This window comes from Filicampus tigris, chromosome 1 (genome assembly GCF_054856515.1).
Source record: "Filicampus tigris isolate MCC_2025a chromosome 1, RoL_Ftig_1.0, whole genome shotgun sequence".
In the NCBI taxonomy this organism is placed as follows: domain Eukaryota; kingdom Metazoa; phylum Chordata; class Actinopteri; order Syngnathiformes; family Syngnathidae; genus Filicampus; species Filicampus tigris.
Genome location: NC_141217.1, coordinates 16,272,327 through 16,292,840, shown reverse-complemented (window position 1 = coordinate 16,292,840; position 20,514 = coordinate 16,272,327). Strand labels below are relative to the sequence as shown.

Sequence of the window (20,514 nt, the reverse complement as noted above, 5' to 3'; positions counted from 1 at the left end):
TTTGTCAGAGAGGACAGGGGTAGGTCACAGCACAGCGTTTGGGGTGTCAATCATTTTGGAAATCAAAATGCATTCCGGTAGTGTGTGTGTAAAACGTTTTAAGCAAAAGGATTTTAAATTTGAATTATTCTGGCGCAAGAATTCTGCTTTAGAATAAAGATCTACAACTTGCCTTCTCCTAACATGAAGCTCCAACTGAAACAATTTGGAAAAAACAAGATTTGCATGAAATATTGCAGTATTCACCCAGAAAAATGAGCTTCTAGCAGGAAATCAATACTCACGAAAGCAGGCTTCATATCAGGGTCTTACGGGTGACATTCAAAAGTGACGTTGGGGGGGGTTTCCCTCTTCCTCAGCCTCCCTGTCTCTCCTCCCATCTGTGCACTTCACATTGTGTCCCCCCAGATTGTCATTTTAAGTCTGGTGCTATGGACCAATCCGAGCCCATATTAGCATGCACGCTACACACCAATGCGCACGCATTCCGAGCTCCAGAGATAGGCCACGACCTCATGCAAGTCAAATATGCTTGTCTTTAAACCAGAGGATCAACGAGTGTAGATGGCCAAAGCCGAAAAAGACGTGAGGGTGGGGGGTTGTAGGTGTGGGAAAGATGGGGAAACAGGCTGTGTGGCAAAATGTGTATTTTTAGCAAACCAGATTGTGTGAATGCCTTCAAATGTGCTTAATGGCACGAGTGGTTGGTGGAGAAGGAAACACTGCATAAAAGGTAAGGATTTAGAATATATTTTCATTGAGCCTTCTTACTAAAGAACATGCAGGCTGTGTGAGAGTTTTCAAACTTTAGCTGCAAACAATATGTTTGTGCTATGCTGTTTCATCTTAAACAAAGGCTGACTTTGACATATTCCCTTTTTAGGAACAGGCCTTTCTGATCAAGAAGAAGCACTGCTGAGGGAAGTATTATATATATTTTTTAGATTATTGGATGAATAAAATTTGTAGGATTTCAGAACAATGCCAGGTTGGTTGCCAATGAATAAAAGCTAACATTTTATCATAGTTTGATTGAAATGTTATTTGGAATAGAATCTGACCTTGCCAGTGGGATTGCCAACAATGTATCTCTGTAATCTCACAAATCCATTTGACCAAACTTCAAGATGATACATTTAGCTGGTCATTCTTTTAAAGGACACAAGAGGTGGCAACTTTGGCCTGAAAGCAACAAGACATTTGGCCACTCCACTTTTTTTTTCTTTTCCAGTTTCCTGAAAGGGGAAGGCAACCCAAACATATTTTTTTCAAGAATATGTTCTATGCAAACCCACTAGTTGAAACATGGCATTCTGACAAATATTGCGTTTGTGGAATTAGAGTTAATCCATTTGTTGTCTGAAATGCCAAAATGTCCGGCCCTTCAGATGGTTAAAAGCGGGTAGATTTTGCTGCTTAACTCATATTCCACAAACGCAATATTAATCAGAATGCCGTGTTTCAACTAATGGGCCTGCTGGGAAAATATTCTTGAAAAAAATATGTTAGGGTGGATTTCCCCCTTGAAGGAAACGGTCAAACAAAATACCAACAAAACCGTGAAAAAGCTAATACAAAACTCTTTTAGTACATAATTATGATACTGTCGGAAATTTTGACTACACAAGTTTAGCAGTGTACTTTTCTCTCTGAAGCAGGCATTAATTAACGTTTGACCATAACTAACTTGGACATCATGAGGTGCACTCGTTTCAGAATAGATAGGGTCCTTCCCTGGATATCGGACAACCATCCACTGAAACTGAAATTCCTCTTGCATTTAGAGAACATTACTGACAGCGTGACAATAACTAGAAACTTCTAGATCTGTGGACTGAATGTTACTAAAAAAAAAGTTTGCTATACAGTAAAATCGTGTCAAAGTGTTGACTGAATTTGACACCTGAAGCACACGCTCTGACGCCTCGATGTGGCAACAAGATCCCAACAAACAGCTCAAACAAGAGCACTTTCGGGATTAGAACAGTTTGAGTTAACGCTTCATTGGCAGGCTGAGAAAAATGTATAAATCACGTTGACAAACACAACCTTGTTGCATGAGATGGAAAAAAGCACGCGGATGGATTAGTGTTTATGCTGAAGTACCACAACTACATTTTTACCACGGTGAGGAACAGCTTTGAGAAAAGCATGTTCAATGTTAACTGTGGTGTATTGACATTGCTTCATTGATCCTCCTCTGTGCTTTTACAAATGAAAGTGAGCAGAGCTGAAGGAAGATGTGTACCTTCTCCCCTTTTTGAATCTTAATTTACAAATCTCCGTCTGTCGTCTTATTTTCTCAGCTTCTCTCTGGGTTTATCCCCATATCCCTGTTCTATTTAATCTCCTCCTGCACCACTCGCGTTTGCTTGCACCCCAGACTGAATACCAACATGCTGAAGGAGGTTGGGGGTGTGTTTAGCTCTGAATATACAGCACACTGTTAACAACACCCCCCCCCCAAAAAAAATCAACGTGTTTGAGCTAAGGAAACATCACATTACAATACTGTGGTTATGGTTTAACGCTTTGTGGCTGGACACTTTGTTAGGTCAAGCTGGATAAATAAGACAAGCTTTGTACATGGGGAAAAAGATAAAAATACAATGAGTAACATGCTTCTTTGCTACACTTTTATAACACGTCTGATATTTTCGCCAAAACAGTGAAATGATAGTAGCCACTCACTGTCTAAAATGTAGAAATGTTACTATTTTGCATTCTTTGCTTTCACAGTTGATAAAATTCCCTGCCTTCAGCCAGTATTTTGAAAATGACATTCGTTCAAGGTAGTTTGATTCGGTTGATATTTTTGGATTCCCCTTTTTTAATGTTAGTACTCTACCAATGACACATCACACTTACCTCGTCCCATTCGGAGGTGAACGACGGCGATTTCTCAAGCCTTTTCTTCCCACTGCTACAGTTAGAAACAGATTCACTTCGGTTCCCCAGTCCTCCGTCTTCCTCACTCGGAGGCGACACAAGCAAATCCGAGTCCGACTTGGAGAGGCTGCGGGCCAGCTTCAGGTCCCCAGGAGGACGCATCCTACCAGATACCGCCCCCGAGTCCCTGGGCTCCTTGTTCACAGTTGCATAGATGGCTTTTGGATCACAGTCTGTCAGGATGGCAGCCATACTGGGACGGCTAGGTGGGCTTGAAACGGCGTGCTCTTTCGCTTTGGCTCTTGACTGTGGCTGGCTCTGTTCAGGTGGCGGAACACCTGGAATTCTGAACGGCTCCTCGCGGCAATCAAACACTGGAGATGATCCGTGGAGAAGGCCTGTAAACTGCTCTGGGACACCTGCACCCTGATCTGGGCTGAGCTGGGAGTTATCTAGACAAGGGGAAAACATCACAAGGTCAGCAAGGAGGGGAGAGTTGTTTGGGAGGACTCAAACTGGATGGAAGATTGAGCGTCAGATCCTTAGGGCAGGGCTCATAAGAAACCGCCCACACAGGCGCTGAAACAGTTTTGTAATTGTTTCCTAGCAGGGGTGATGGAGAGAGGTGGGGGTGGAGGGGGAGAAAAGTTGGAGAAGAGAGGAGGCATATGTTTGTGAGAGAAATGTCAAGATTCCACACCCGGCTTGCAGAATGCCGATGACAAGCTCAACGCCTGCATTCTGTATCAGAATTTATTCTCGATCGGAAACGTGACCGGCGAGTCAGTAGGCCCACTTTTTTGTTGCTTCCCTTACAGGGTCACAACAAACACGACTCCAAACGACAGGCTAAGCTTTGCTGCATGCACGTGCGCATTATACAGTAGAAAACCCAAACCAGAAGGGAAATGAATGAGCAGACTCACCAAGGGGAGTTCCACTTTAAAGAGGGTGCCTTCTCCAACAAAAACAACTCCTTAATGAGACTGCATAGCGAGTGCAATTAAAAACAATTACATTTACCTCCTCCCTCCCCACAGGAATTACAGCCACATAAGTAAGCCCCCTTTCCTCCATCAAATCCACCACACAGCTTGGCTTTGCTTTAAAGAGGCATAAACACGTTTTTCCGCCTGACTTAATGCGCTGCTGTGTTGTGTGCTGTTGTCTGCCCGTGTGACTCGTAGCTCTCTGTGCTGTCTAAATTCTAATTCTGGACTCGAATGAAGGCTCAGGAATGGAAATTTGAATCGCCCCATCCTCAGTGGCCAGACTCTAGGTAATTAGCACAGTGACACATGCAGAGAGAGGGGAATGGACTGTCTCTGTCGGGGTCAAGGGGTCAGGGTGTTTGGTGACAGAGAAACTGGGACAGTGGTCACAAGGAAAAAAACAAAGACCACTTCAAAACAGACAAACTTGCATTGCCTTTGCTGTTATCTGACAACACCTTGAACTCCTGCCACGCACTGCCAAACACTTGAACTTTAAGTATAGGGGGTTTGTGTGTGATAAAAGAGGTGAGTGGTTATGCGGAGCACATGTCAGGATCCCTGCCAAACTGGAAAGAGCGTGAACGCCCTCTGAGCACATTGATCTGTTTCTGACAATCTATCACCTGGTCAACTCCCTCCAGAATCACTATACTGCCTACCTCTTCTCTTAAAGAGAAAGTCCACCCTAACATATTTTCTTCAGAAATCTGTTCTATGCAAACCCACTAGTTAAAACGAGGCATTCTGATAAATATTGCGTTTGTGGAATAAGAGTCAATCCTCCCGTTTTTAGCTATCTCAGGGGGCGGCCATTTTGTCACTTCTGTCAACTGAAAAATGACATCACAGTGGCTCAGGGCTCAGGTAACGACCAATCACAGCTCACCTGTTTTCTGAAGCTGAGCCATGATTGGTCGTTATCTGAGCCCTGATCATCTATGATGTCATTTTCAGTCGACAGAAGTTCAAAATGGCCGCCCACTGAGATGGCTAAAAATGGGTGCATTTTGCTGCTTAACTCACATTCAACAAACGTAATATTAATCAGAATGCCGTGTTTCTACTAGTGGGCTTGCATATAACATATTCTTCAAAAAATATGTTTGGGTTGACTTCCTCTTTAAACCTCTGTCAGAGAGCACAGCTCGATGTTATTGCAACTCATATGCTGTAGATTAGGTCGCTACAGATGTGGAATACGTGTTTCCTTTGGCACGGCAAGCACCGTGTTTCACTCATGATGTCATGTTTGCTATGCAGAAACAGATGCAGTGGTGCCAACTATCATTCCACATCGCTGCACTTCCTAACTGGACTTAGTTTGGGAGGCCATTTGTTCAGGGTAAAATCAACTTACTTCATGATAGATATGTGCTTCTTCACTGCATAACTGCTCCGTTTTAATTTTTAATTGAAAGAACTATTCTTCAGTCATGGTTGCTTGAACTTCATGCAAAGCAGTGCATTCCTACAGGGAACAATATTGAGTTTGTGACTGATGATAAACACAAGCATCGCTGACTATGCATCTACCCTCCACCTGCCACATGCCGAGTGAACAGAGGTCTGGTCCACAGAAGGATGAGTAATCGGATCTGCCTTACATACAGCAAAAGACACGCCCACATGAGCAAGATGAAATATTTCTACAGAGACAGCTGGTTTGGATTTCATGATGGCAAGAAAGTTGTGCCTTTTATTTGGTGCTGCGCGCTAAGTTGAGAAGACCACTGTGTGAAAAATATGTTTTTTTAGGTTTCAAAATTGGAGTGGGGCATATAAACTGACTCTCACCACTAGTGACGCCGAAAAAGACAATGACCATAAATACGGGCAAAATAATTCCAACTCATGAACCAAAGTCTTAGAGCTCACCTCCTAATGAGTTGATTAATGAATTCGGGGTTAGGCTAGACCAGGGGAGGGCAATTCCGGCACCTGAGGACCGGTGTCCTGCCTGTTTTCCATCTGTCCTTGCTGCAACACGCCTGATTCAAATGATCATATCATCAGCAAGGTCTGCAGAAGCTGGATAACGATCCTGATCCTCTGAATGAGGTAGGTTGCACCAGGGTGACATAAAACATGTAGGATACCGGCCGGAATTGCACACCCCTGGGCTAGACTCTTCACGATTGAGAGGGATAGCAGACGGGACCAATTTTATAGCTTTGTCTCAAAGGGGACTTAAAAGGGGACATATTACGGAAGATTTGCTTTTTATTGCTTGTATACAAACAGTTGGGTCTCTCGGGTGCTCGCCCACCCTTTCAGTGTGAAATTGAGCCACAAGTAGTGAAGTGTGACATGTGAACCAAGTAAATCTTAGTTTATCTGCCCATTTGAAAAAAAAAAAAAAAAATGCCACTTTGAAGCCAGGGCCGCACTGCATTGTCTGAAACACTATCAGGTCAAAGCCAAAATGTAAGCAGAGCTGCATTTTGTTAGCTTGAGATAACGGCACATGCAGAGGAACCTCGATTCACGAGGCCGGCAGAGATGGGCGCGTGCTTACACTTAATGGTTTGGTTTTGGTCGTCATGGTAACAACAACCTACTGTACATTGTTTCCATTGTTAAGTAAGTTGATTAAGGCTCATTTTGATGAGACAAGATGGTCACCTCACTTCATACTGTTGTTTTGTCTTAATACAAAAGTTGATCTACGCTCCGTAAAGAAAAAAAACGAATGACTGTACAATCAGTTATTGGTTGTAATTTTAGATGCTTTAACACCCACATAAAGCAAAGTTTACAAAAGCAAAAAGCACTAAAAGCTTGCTCTAATGGAGAAGGTTAAACATGGCGTAACTATGCTCATAGATAAAAAAGCAACAATCTGTTTAAAACGTTTTCACATTACCAATGAAATGAGTTTTGCCCACTGCCTGCTACAGAAAATGACTGCCTCTACACGGACAAGCCAAGCCCACTCTTCTGTTCCAGTACATCAACAGTGCATACCCTGGCAGGTTACACACATTAATTGGCTAATACGCTTGGTTTGGAATTTTGATAGTAGATAAGCCCTCCTTTCTTTTTTCCTCACATAACCAGCTAGCCCAAAAGCAATTCCTTAAACAAGAGCACTCAAAAGTGCAACCCTCTCCCAAGGCGTAAAAATGTGTCATCTGCAAAATCAGTGAGTAAGCAATAACTATCTTAATAGCTGGAATTGGGTCACCTTTTCTGCCGTATGAAATGATGAGTCAGCATAAGTTACAGCTGACACGAAGCTCACACTGGTCGATGGTATGATCGTGTAGCAATTCAATGCTACTCAATAAAATATGCACTGTATATGGGAAATTGCGCCCAAACAAAACAAAAGGATGGTCAAACCACAGCAAAGACAACATTTCCTTGGCTGAGGTACATGCAAGTGTCTAAGCTCACCTTCTAATGCTTGTAGGCCCACACGTCCTGAGGGATGCAGCGATTCTTTTGTCGAGTTTGTTGTGCCAGGGTTATTTGGGGCGCTGGATTTGCACTACAGTGTAACACAGAGGGGTAATGGTCAGTTTATTCCATCCATCCCAAAATTCTATGGAGTGTGCTACTGCTTAGTTTAGTTCGCCAACTAATGGTGCATCTGGCCAATGTCACATAAGAAGGAAAGTAAACTGATTACCTAAATGGAAATAGATACATCAACCATCATGGGCCTGGACTCAAGACAAGCTTTGCTGAGGATACCATGTGGCCAATTTGTCATGTATCGTAGATATTACAGACAACAAGTGGGCTTGCGAAAGTGGCAACAAACCACAAGGACAAGAACGATAATTTGAGCAAAATGATTGACAGTCCATAATTCTGAGGTTACCCTGATAACAACATGGCCAATATCCTACTTACATGGTTTTAAAGATGTTTGAGGTGCATTTACAACACGTGGCTGGATCAAAGTAAACAGTCATCCTCTGGCAAAATGACCGTCATATTCATTGTATTGTGCCAATCTCTAAATATGCAAATCACATTGCAGATGATTTCTATTCATGCCAAACACAGGAGCTACAAGCTAGGCACTGATATTCCAAATGATTTAGCAGTTTGCAAAAGAAAACAAACTATAAAAAAAAAAAAAATGTTATACATACCTGAGGTAGGACATTGTTGGATGACGGATTACATGTGTTTTCATCTAAGGAGAGAAAAGGCACAAGTGTAACCATAAAGATGAATTAACGATCATCCCATTCTGCTTTTGTGAGTGGAGGATGTGAAAGTGATGTACAATAAAAACATATTTAATGTCTAGAGACATTGAGCAACAAATCTGACAGGTGCTTGATTAATATTTCTGCCAATGAAATGACAATGTCGATGCAGCCGTGACGATGAGGTCGATTTATTAAAGCTAAATTCATCCATTCGCTTTCTTGTCAATTGATGTGAAAAATGCAAAACACCCGTTTTCTCCCACTGTAATACCAGCAATTTATTCATTTGGTGAAATGATTTCGGTAGAAACCTGTAGGGGCGTGTTGGGTCTAAAACATTTATATTGAAAGGAAAGGCTCCTAATTTAATCACATCTAATTTAATTAAGCATAAATCTATTCAGTTTAGGAGAGTTTGCTTGCATTTAGGCTCCCCTGATTTTTGAGAAAGGAACTTTATTGATGCTGCATCATGCTTGGACCTAACATATCAGTTGTATCAATTTATTATGAGAGCTCATTATAAATGCTAGGATGACTCTATGCATATTTGTCAAGGTATTTCACATATCCACCTTTATGAAATTGGGACTCTTGGCTTGGCGGTGGGACTTTGGTTTGAGCAGTCAGTAACAACTCATATGTGTGATCTTCCTCCTCCTCAGCAGTCTCTCCTCGCTCATCAATACTGCTATTCGTAAAGAGAGCCTGCACAGAGCAGAAGTGAGGAGAAAGTTATTTGAAATGTACATGACATTTTATTGAAGATGGCCAGCAAACAACATGCTAAAAACATTGGAAATTAGTTAGCACAAGTTCCTCTCTTGCTTTCGGAGGACTTTTCTTTGTTTTTTAAACTTTATCATCTTAAAATCTCCTCACCTCAGAGCTCACCTCATCTTCAAGACCTGGGCCGGGATGTGATGAGTGGACCAAGCGATCTTTCTACAAGAGACAAATGGTTCCAAGGTTGAGAGAAGCAAGTTCTTCACAAGTTCCGCACTATCACCCTCTAGTGGTAATTAGGGGTTCCTACACTTAACAGTTTGCATAGTCTGTGAGGTAGTTTAACCCGGTGGTTCCCCACATTTTTTGTGCCAGGGACAGATACGCTATATAAATAAAATTGTATTGTATTGTTTACTTCTTACTATTACTTTTATTTCAACTTGCAAACCAAAGTTAAAAGAAAAAGCTGCACACTGAATGGCTGCTGTCACGCACATTTCTGCCACATCTGGTCACCATAACATCACGATTCCCAATCATAAAATCACCTATTGCTCTTTGGAAAATACAGTAATCAACGGGGCGGGGATTTGTGGGAGGCTGACGTATATGCTCCACAGTTTCTGTGTGCGGCCCGGTACCAAATGGGCCGCGACCCATCGGTGGTTGGGGACCCCTGGTCTAACCTTTCCCGCTTCACTGTCTGGCCTTCCAGAATCCCTGTCCGAGGATTTGCCGCTCGTAATGCTGTCCAGAGAATGGCGAGAGGTAGCTTCAAACAGAGCTTCATAAGGACTCTCCTCCTCAGGCCCCGGGGCCAGCCCCGAGATCAACTCACTCACTTTCTCCAGATCGCCTAGAAAACAATTCACAATGTACCATGTTGGTAAAGTAATAAGGTCTCAATTCAGTACACAATCAGTTTCAATTGAGCTGGTTGTCAACAACACTACATATCAAAAGACGCAATATATATTTGTAATTGTTGAATGAACTGATGCTAAAACAGCACCACTCACTCTTTTTTTTTTTGTAATCTGGCAAATCATACCCTTGTTTCGAGGGCGGGGACTCTCCAGGGCTGGAGGGATTGGTGGAGGGGGAAGGTCGATGTCAGGAGGCTTTCCGCTCATCAGTCCTGCAGCAGGCAAGCATGAGATTCAATCACACTGACTAAATCAAGACAAGTTAAGAGGAGAATTCCTACGTCATTTCTGTGCCTCTTCTTCATATCCTACCTTGGATAAGACCTGCTATTGCTCTGCTCTTCTGAGAGGGCATGTCTTTAACAGTGTCCAGTGCTGTCAAGCCCTTCTGGTCCAAAATGTTCACATCGATACCTAAGAGCCATCACATGGAGGAGTTATGCTCCAACTCTTTCCGCTAACTTGTTTAATCAATTTGCCGAGGAAATCGGAAAGCTTTAGAGTTGACGTCTGACCTGCACTGAGAAGTTTCTGTACCACATCCGTCTTCCCAAACAAGGCTGCTTCGTGGAGTGCGCTGCCTTTCTCCGTCTGATCAGAAAAGAATGCGTAAGGAATGAGACAAAGAGGGAATAAAACTGCAACATGCTTCCTTAGGTTGCTTATTAAGTTTTGACTGTGGGTTACTCATATTGCTATTCATAAAGTCACTAAAGAAGTTTGGTCTTAGCTCTCACTCAAAGCAAGCAAGGTTATGCAAAATGTGTCAAAGAAGAACGATATATTGAAATTTCTTGCACACTGGTTTAGTCTTGCATTGCGCTACTGTTTTTATTTATAGTCCTCCATTTTCTGTATTCATATATCGGGACATTAAATGAGCATCCTACATGATGGCTTTACTTCACACCGAGTAAGCACCTCTAATAGCAGTTCATTTTCCAGGTCACGGGATCATGCTAATTACAACCAGCAGGATGCACGGCCTGAAGTCATGAGACAAGCCTTGATTTAGAAGAAAAGGAGGGAAGAAGAAAAGACAAACCAGATGGATGGTACTGTTTGGTACAGACAGAGCTACAGATGGCCCTCCCTTTTGTGGGGGTGCATGAGCCAGCTCAACTTTTTTAACCATTCTGATATGTTATTATTATTAGTATTATGCTGTATCACATTGCAAAGTTTTAGCGAGAAATAGCACAAGCCACAGGAAATGCTGTAAGACCAGTCTGGGTTTGCATATTGGTGCAAAGTTGTGATAAATGCACATTGTTAGAGGCTAAAGGAAGAGAGAATAAGGAGTTGGTCCCCCTGGGGCTGGGCGATATGGCCTAAAATGCACATCACAGTATATATTGATGCCCTAAATGCTGATGGTATATATCGAAACATTAATTTAAGTGTAAAATTTACAATGGAAGTATTTCCGAAGGGGTAATATAGCCCATTCGCAAAGCTTGATTAAAGCGGAAGTCAACCCCCAAAAATTCCATGCAATAACATGTTCTATGCAGCCCCACTAGTCTAAACACGGCATTCTGATTGATAGTTTTTTTGTGAAATATGAGTTAAATAGTAAAATCCACAGTTTTTTTACTCAGGGGGTTGCCATTTTGTTGTTACCTGAGCAATTATGATGTCATGTCGACAGCAAGTGACAAAAGGGCCGCCCCCTGAGATGGCTTAAAACGTGTGGATTCTGCTGCTTAACGCATATTCCACAAATGTGATATTAATCAAAATGCTGTGTTTAGACAAGTTGAAGCGCATAGAACATATTATTGTAAAGAAAATTTTAAAAATTGTAAAGAACCCCAAATAAAATCTCAGCATTCTGTTGTGCAAAATACTGCAAGCGAACACAAACAACATTGCTGATACATTTACTATTCTACTAAATATATTCATATTTTATAATATTATATAATCCATCCATCCATTATCCATACCGCTTATCCTCACAAGGGTCGCGGGCGTGCTGGAGCCTATCCCAGCTGTCTTCGGGCGGTAGGCGGGGGACACCCTGAATTGCTTGCCAGCCAATCGCAGGGCACACAGAGACAAACAAACATCCACACTCACACTCACTTCTAGGGGCAATTTAGAGTGTCCAATCAATTTACCATACATGTTTTTTTGGAATGTGGGAGGAAACCGGAGTACCCGGAGAAAACCCACGCAGGCACGGGGGGAACATGCAAACTCCACACAGGGAGGTCCGAGCCGGGATTAAACCCACGACCTCTGAACTGTAAGGCGGACGTGCGAACCAGTCGATCACCGTGCCGCAATATTATATAATAATATATAATATTAATATAAGATATTGGAGGAAGGTCCTGGCTCACAATCTCAGTTCCTTCTTACGCCAAAGGTGTTTGCTGGCGATGAGGTCAGCAGTACTACCCCAAACTGTTCCCCACAGAGTTTTAACTTTTTCCTGATGAGATGAAGAATTAAGCTTGAGGGTGAATTTGACTATGGAAATAAAAACACACCTCATAGTTAATGTCCATGCCAGCATCAAGCAGAACCTCCACCACAGACAGATGTCCGTTACGGGAGGCCAGGTGCAGCGGCGTGTGCTTCTTAGTGTTGCAGCTGAGCAGGTTTGGGTGAGCGCTGAGCAGCAGCTTGACAACCTCTAGCCGGCCATACAGTGCAGCTAAGTCTAGGGGAGTCTCAAATTTGTTGTTCCTCATGGTTGGGTCCGTCAGCTCTTCTAGCAGCAGCCGCACTACCTGTGAGTGTCCGTACTGGGCGGCACAGTGCAGCGGCGTCTCATTGTCGTTGTTCTGTCAAGGAGTAGACAGGTGTGTGTCAATGACAACAACACAGAGAAAGTGGATAAAACAACACAAAGTCACATGTTAAGAGACACAGAACATGGGACGAATTGTTATTGCCATTAAATTAGACTAAATTAAAAATGCTGTAAAAGCCCCAACCACCATTAAAACACACAGAATACAAGGCGGAGAATGGAAGACGATGACTCGGGGTACACATGGACTATTAGGGAGAGGTGCGGCAGAAGGGATTGCCATAGGCAAAGAGGCAGGGACAGAAACAGAGGCACCAAGGCGGATAGGGAATTGGTAGACTAATTGACAACTTGGATTTTTGACCATCAAACCAAACATTGTATTCACATTTAATCAATTAATCCTGCTTGTGCAAAAATGACCTCGTGGGTGCGCGCTCATTCCATGAATCCGCATTCACGAGGCAGACTCGGCAGTAATTAAAGTTAATTAGTTGCAATGGAAACTCGCTAAGTGCTGCTTACTGGATGGAATGACTCACGATGCAGCAACAAAATCAGTACTGATTGAGGTTACTGGCCAGCAGGGGGCGGAGTTTGCAGAGCTGAGCTGAGGGATTGTATAGGAACAGTATAACAACACAAGGCAGTCAGAACTGAGACGTGCCGCATTCACATTCTGTACATTGAAAGTCAAAGTCATTCTACGTGATATCCGCCACAGCAAAGTGAACAGAAACCACTGACCTTGATCCACAATTGTAAACAGCACACTAAATGTAACCCGGAAGGCTTTTGTTACAGTCAGAGTGTAGAAATGGGTGTGTCGGATAAGACTAGAGAGTATGGCCGGTCATTCAACAGATAAGCCCCTAACCCTACCCCATTTACGCATGCACGCTCACGCGCACACAAAACAACACATGGTGCCAGGTTATGTGCCTCGGGAGACAGTTTGACATACATATATGATATCTTACACCTCTACTCTGATGGGATCGGCGGGTAGTGCGGGGTTCCTGAGGTGAGGGAAGATACTAGCAAAGCAGGTGACCACTTGGACAAGGAGCGGGGGTGGATCTTAAATGGAAGAGAGCCCTGTCTTCACAAAGGCACTGTTCACACTTGCGAGAAAACACAAATAAGCATGACTTCCACTTTGTTTCTCCTTCCTGTGACAACACAAAGTCACGTGCAAGCAGAGAAAAGACGGGACGTCGCCTAGGAGGAGCATGCCGACATTCATCTGTGATGCACCGTCAAGCATTTGCTTATTAGTGAGATAAACTCAGAGGATGTAGATGAATTCAGCATGCAAACATACATGCTGTGATTACATCAGCATGATTCACTTCCTCAAATATGAAGGTCTGCTGCCTCAGTGGTCATGTCAGTGAATCTTGCACATATTACCCATCCACAAACAAGTGATTCTGCATGAAGTTAGACCAGGGGTCACAAACGTGGCGCCTGTGGGCACCTTGTAGCCCCCATGGACCGCATGAGTAGCCCAGGGGCTGTTCTAGAAATAGCTTAGCAGTGATGGGACATTGTGATTTTCCAGGAATATTGCAGAAGTGATCATTTTGAAAATGTGGACACTGGCAGAGATAGAGAGGTTTGACTGTTGATAAACATCTGTTTACTAATTGTGAGAAATCATGCAAATGATCAATGTCTTTACATAAATGAATAAAATTCATTTTTAATAACGACAAGATAATTAAAGGTCATTTGAGCAAATATGTTATTTCAAGTAGTGTGTATAAAACTGGTAGCCCTAGGCATTAATCAGTACTAAAGAAGTAGCCCTCAGCTTCCAAACGGTTTATGACCCCCTGAGCGAGACAGATGTAAACGTGTGTATCCAATATGAAACATTTACTCTCAGGTGATGACAGGAGCAGTGTTAATGTTAATGCAACACTCTTTGTGGCAGTACAGTACCATCTCACAGAGCTTCTTCTGGAACTCTCAAACAACCCCAAATAACAAATCATCGACTTGAGATGCTCTTTGAATGTTGCTTGTAGTTACAATGGTAGTGGGTATTTCTGCGATTCGTAAATTTCACAGTGTTTGTAGCTATTATTGATAAAATAATATCTTAACTCAAAGACCTGTCATCCACATGATATTTGTTTACCAGTTAAATTCACATAATCCCTCCAAAATGTGATATGGTGGAAACTCCAAAATCAACATCAAATGCTGACAGCATAATGGCTAATGACTAGCATGAAAAGGACAGCTTGCCAGTAATAGCAGATCATACTTCAAAAGGGTACAAATATATTTACAGTTGTATTTAGTTAGTTTTATGATACAGTGGTTAACTTCTCTTTATACAAGTATTACAGTCAGGAATGTTGAAATGTTACTTAAACCTTGTCTGTACAGTTAATAAAGGTTAAATGATTCCAACAATTTGAGGCTGGAACAAATGAATTCACTTTACCTTGTTTGCTATGGGAAATATGTTTTGAAATTCAGTCAACCTGTAGCATTGTGTCTTGCAAATGTCTCAGAAAAACTTTCAAATGTGTGGCACAGTTAAAACAGCAGTGATTACAAAATAACAACTGGAGGCCGTTGCCACATTTATTCTATAAGCAATCCAAATTGTCACATCTAAAACAAGGTGCTCTGTCATGTCCACAGTCAAGAAAGTCAACAAAATATTTTTCACACAATGTGGCTGTCAAATTAGCCACATCACCAACAGCTAGACAATGTACTGGACTTGAGTTAATCAACTATTACTATGAGCATTACTTTCAAAATTAAGATACAAAAGACTATTAAAGGACAGCTTATCTTAAACTTCTACAATGTGACCATAGCAACAAAAGTCAGATCTTCAGGGTTACGTGCAAATGGCACCAATTTCTTGCAGCCTCGCTGAGAGCGAGAGATTGAAATTCAAGTGGCACAAGCAGACTTCCTGGACAGAGCATGTTTATATAGAAGTCTTTTTGTCAAGTCACTGCAGTGCACAGCATAAAAACTCATCCTGACTGAGTCGTCAGTATGTCAAACAAGATGAGCTTAAGATTTGTGTTGCTTATTGATCATCTCTATCAAGCAACATCTGGCCATTAAGATTATTGTTGTACATATTCTGTGAGCTACAGTCTTTCTGACAGAGAGAAGCAAAGACGTTGTGTGGTTCCCACAACCTGAGATGATAACGCGGTCTGACGAGCGACCTCTGTCACGTGACGAGCTAGCTGGCGGCACAGCAAGGTTATGTCACCATAGCCCCCAGCGGTGGCAGAGGAGTCGTGGGCTTGAGCAGCTGTTGCTGCTTGTGCACCAAGAGGCTGTGTGTGCCAGCGTCTCATCTGTCCATGGTTACAATCAAATAATGCTCTCCCCTGTATGAAGAGGGGATTCATCTACAGCAGATATTAAAGAGGAAGGCAACCCAAACATATGTTTTTCAAGAATATGGTCTATGCAAGCCCACTGCTTGAAACACAAGGCATCCTGATAAATATTGCGTTTGTGGAATAAGAGTCTTAACGCAGGGGTCACCAACCCCGGTCCTCGAGGGCACCTATCCTGCAGGTTTTCCATCTCTCATATTCCACAAACGCAGTATTAATCAGAATTCCGTGTTTGAGATAGTGGGCCTGCTGGGAACATATGGAAAAAAATGTGTTTGGGTCGATTTCCTCTTTAAAGACATTCAGTAGTATATTAGTTTTTATGTGAGACAAAAAATGGGCTCTGGCAAACTAGTTTTTCTCTGATGATATTCAGTGTTGCTCATTTTGTGAGCAGGAACTATAATTACAGCTTTTTAAAAAAAATATGGACACTGTCACACATTCCAGCGTAAACAGGCCATGCAGCATTGGGATGAGATGAATCTCACTAACTTCCTGCCACAAACTATGATTCTCTGGACTGGACTCTGACCCCGTTTTGCATGAAACCTTAGCTTCCCTTTCCCTTAGCGCATGTGACTCATTGATACGCGCCCTAATAACAGACCTGACACAAAAGCCTGTCAATTTTTCAGTGCCGTTTCAAAAAGTCCTCTCTTGAATTACAAATGGAAATGCCAAACGCCCCACATGTCTAGAAAACAGGAGCAGAGTGTTTTGTGGCCGTTAAATTTGTTAGTGTGCGGTGCTCTGCCCTGCTCTTTCCAGATTGGTGGCCTGCGTCCCCAATTCCGCCATCCATTCAGAGCAGGGGAGAGTGACCAATTTAGTTATTGGCTTCAGGTGTGCTACCAAATAACACCCTAGCACAAATAGGGCTCAGTTGCTGGTAGACCAGGGGCTGGCAGTGTGCTGTGCGGTCCAGTCCTTTGGCGGGCTGGCTTTGTGTGGTGTAGTCAGTCTAGGGGCTGGCTTTCTGTGGTGTAATCAGTCCTGTGGCTGGCTTTGTGTGGTGTTTTCAATCCAGGCGATGGCTTTGTGTTGTCTTGTCTTAGATCTTGTGTGTGTTAGTCAGTCCCTGCTTCTGTGTTTGGTACTAGTGATGGGTTGATGATACCTCATGGAGTGTATTGACAGTACACGAACTGTGTTGACACTGTATTGATACTGTGTTGGTCAGTCAACACTGACCTCTGCTGTACATCAAAAATCATTGCAGGTCACATTATGTAAAAAAGGATAAACTTGCATGCTGACCCAACATTAGCTTGTGAAATAATATTAAATCTTTATTCAATTGCTAGTTTTGTACTTAAAATGTGATCTTTGTATATTGTATTTGCTCCGTTTGTTTGCTGAGTTCAAAATCAGCTTGTTTGTGTAAAGGCTCAAATGAGCATATCATATATAATAAATGTATCTAATAAAATTCAGAGATAGCGTCTAACTTATGTATGGGATTTTGTTAACCAAAGTGTTCAATCTCCATCCAACAAACCCACAACATGTCGATACAGTTTGTTTCCTTATAAACACAATTTGACACGGCACAGTCAAACGACACACTTCCTGTATTGGTCACATGATTTTTAGCTAAAGCGATACACGCACCAATAAGGGGTTTCGCACTTGAGATTTCGGCACAGTGCTGATGCACCATTGTTGCTCGTCCTATTACTATTTGGTACCGCTGTCTTTTGTTTAGTGCACCTTCTGCGCCATAAATTCCATCCATCCCTTCATTTTGCCATAACATCTGCGATTCATTGAGCAGTCAGTCCATTTCATCCATTCGTGTGTGCATGAGGGCAGTCAGGATTCGTGGGTGATCACTCCATTTTGTTGCATATTATGTCTCTCTGTAGTAGTTCCCTCTTGTAGTGTTGTGTAGTGTGTCCTGTTTGTGTTCATATGGCCGGTCCTTAAAAATGTTGGTACTGAGTCATTTTTGCCAGCTAAAAATTTGGGGTCGGTATGGGTACCGGTACTTGATGCAACACTAGTAGAGCCGGTTTTACATTTCAAATGTGATGTGCTCAGATACGCCTACATGGTCAGAGGAATTCATCTAAACATATATTCAATTAGACAAGTGACCTATATAGCGATATGAAGCTTGCATGAGAGGTAGTGTGACATGAGCCTGAGCACACCAACTGCCATACTATTTTACTGGAACTATGATGACTACTGTACGTACAGTCTGTGCATTTCATTGAATAACCTTGAATGACAATAGCAAATAATGGACTAATTAATGGACTGTTTCTTATTTCTTGAAAATATTTTTGTTAGAATGGGAGGATTTCCATCACAATGTTCTGAGCTCCCGTTTCGATAACACCCTTCCTTATATATTTGCCTCCAATAGGTACAAATCATAACGGTCCTGATATGTACCCAACAACTCTTGTTCTTTTTACTCATCTACTCCTTTTTTCCTGCCTTTTTTTTAACAAAAAACACTTTGAGTTGCATGGTGATGTATGAAATGTGCTGTACAAATAAAGTTTGATTAATTGATTGATTGAACAGTACAATAGATGTACCCTTATGGGTACTACCCCAGTGTCAAGCCATTGGACCCCTGACGATTCAAATGTAGCACCTTTTTCTGACAGTGTACACTGCAACTCCAATATTTTTGGGACTCCTGCTTCAAGATGACAGACAACTGGTTTCATTCTAGATGGGAAGATTTTCTAATGCCTGAGGTAGACCACAGAAGAACCTTTGACTCCGTTTAAAGTTCCAGCCCACACCTGGCTTGTTCTCTCTACTGGGTCACTTGCTTCCACTGAATGGCCAATGACAATGTTACCATGACAACCGCCTGCCTCAACCTCTCCGGAGCAACCTTATGAGCGCCAAGTGGGAGGTGGGGCCAATCCACCCATTTCCACACCCCGCACAGACCAGTGTACCATGGAAACCTCCATTTGATGTTGATGCAACGAGATGGCGACACTGAACACTACCCATCCTCCTCCTCTTGGAATGGCTCGCTGGAAGTAGGATCCCCCCTCCTCTGGGTCACATGATGCCATCAACCAAAGCCAAAGCACCTTCGTTTTTTATTTATTCATAACAATGAATCTATTATTCAGCCACAAAAGTGGGTAGTACCGTCATCAAACTGCCATGATGTGCTTACTTAGACATCATTCATAACCACAACTCAAATAGAGCAAATTGAAAAGGAAGAAGGTGAATTGCAATGTATGGCTGCATGGTGCTATAGGGGAAAGTCATACTTCCCCATCCAAACACTAAGAGGATTAGTTGACCATGTTCAAAAATAGTGTGCAGCTTTATGTACAGGCCTTGGTGGGCTTCCAGCTATGCCTGCTCGGAATACAATTATGGAGGGAGCTGACATGTTTGCAATGCTACAAAGGAAAGGGGAGCGTAGTGTCAGAGTTGACAGCTGAACTCAAACATGGATGAAGGTAATGAGTGTCCGTCATTAAATGATGAGGATATTATTTAACGAACGAAAACTGTGGCTCTGTGCTTTGTTACAGTGCCGCTTGGGTTTAAGTGTGTTCGTAAATTTATTATCGTAAAATATGAGTGTGCAATGGCTCAGAATCCGGAAGAGATGATCTGCCACCCTTCTCCACTGACATGTACATATACCACTAAAGTAATTGGTATAATAAATTTAGATGTGTCCCCATTGGTGGCCCAGCCATAACACCTTCAGTGTTTTGTTTGCAATACCATGAGCGCTAGAACTACTACTGTTTAGAGTACAGTGCACAAACTGTTGCTTTTAGAGTTTATATGCATACATTCATCACCATTTTATCATTGACTTTAATTTAATTCAGCACAATAATTAGTGAGATACTGACTATTCAACACACAATAGCTACAGAGCCAATTATTATACAATGAAAAACTATGTTGGCTATTGTGTCCTTTCTGGGGTGTCTTTTGATATTCTACTGAAAAAGACGAATAAGGTCAAAATGCAGTATCCAATGACATGGCTCATATGAATATGTCAATAACTTTACTTCTGTCAACTAGTCAGCTTGTCAACAAATGAATGTTTACTGCTGTCGATTAGTATTTACCATAGGGTAAAAAAAGTAAATCACCCAGGAAAAAAAAGTGTGTCAAATACATTTTGTTAACATCAAAAGTACATTGTTTACTCTGTAACGCTCAAATGTACAAATACAGTAATATTAAATGTAAAGCTCCAAAGAAAAGACTGGCAGCGTCTCTCACATGCAATAATTGTCGTCATAATGCACAAGCAGCTCAATAAAATTTGGGATTGCTAGTATGGGTGAGCAAAGACCAATTGGTCCACTGACAGAGCTACATAAAAGCATCCCTGAGGTTCTGTAGGAGAGTGGCCCCGCAAGCAGCAGCAACAAACCCGTAGCAAGCCGACAGCAGCAAAGCAGAGAAGCACTCAAAGCAAAGACTGTAGCAGCGCGGTGTACACACCTTGGCATTAATATAAGGGTCAAAGGGCCCACAGCGTTTGAACTCTTTATGGTCTACAGAGCTCTGGGAGGGAGGAAAAGAAGATAAGCTGATGGTTTTGGTTCATACAAGAAATGAATACATGAATGATTATCACAACTAAATATGAGAACACAACTGAGATGTGTTAATGACCAATCATGATTAGTT

General features: G+C 42.2%; 1 protein-coding gene across 5 annotated transcripts in view; it reads right to left on the bottom strand.

The window, feature by feature from the left end:
- The window catches only part of anks1aa (ankyrin repeat and sterile alpha motif domain containing 1Aa), a 58,617-nt gene that overhangs the window by 19,168 nt on the left and 18,935 nt on the right, over positions 1-20,514 (bottom strand). For 4 of the 5 annotated variants that reach the window (XM_086013523.1, XM_086013535.1, XM_086013579.1 and 1 more), the window contains exons 4-14: positions 20,326-20,388; positions 12,204-12,500; positions 10,221-10,296; positions 10,018-10,119; positions 9,831-9,917; positions 9,466-9,635; positions 8,933-8,995; positions 8,626-8,758; positions 7,988-8,031; positions 7,281-7,374; positions 2,869-3,341 (exon numbers count right to left, since the gene is read on the bottom strand). In XM_086013523.1, coding sequence (XP_085869649.1) covers positions 2,869-3,341; positions 7,281-7,374; positions 7,988-8,031; positions 8,626-8,758; positions 8,933-8,995; positions 9,466-9,635; positions 9,831-9,917; positions 10,018-10,119; positions 10,221-10,296; positions 12,204-12,500; positions 20,326-20,388 — 1,602 coding nt within the window. The remainder of the gene's footprint in view (positions 1-2,868; positions 3,342-7,280; positions 7,375-7,987; positions 8,032-8,625; positions 8,759-8,932; positions 8,996-9,465; positions 9,636-9,830; positions 9,918-10,017; positions 10,120-10,220; positions 10,297-12,203; positions 12,501-20,325; positions 20,389-20,514) is intronic. The other variant, XM_086013755.1, reaches the window with a different exon arrangement.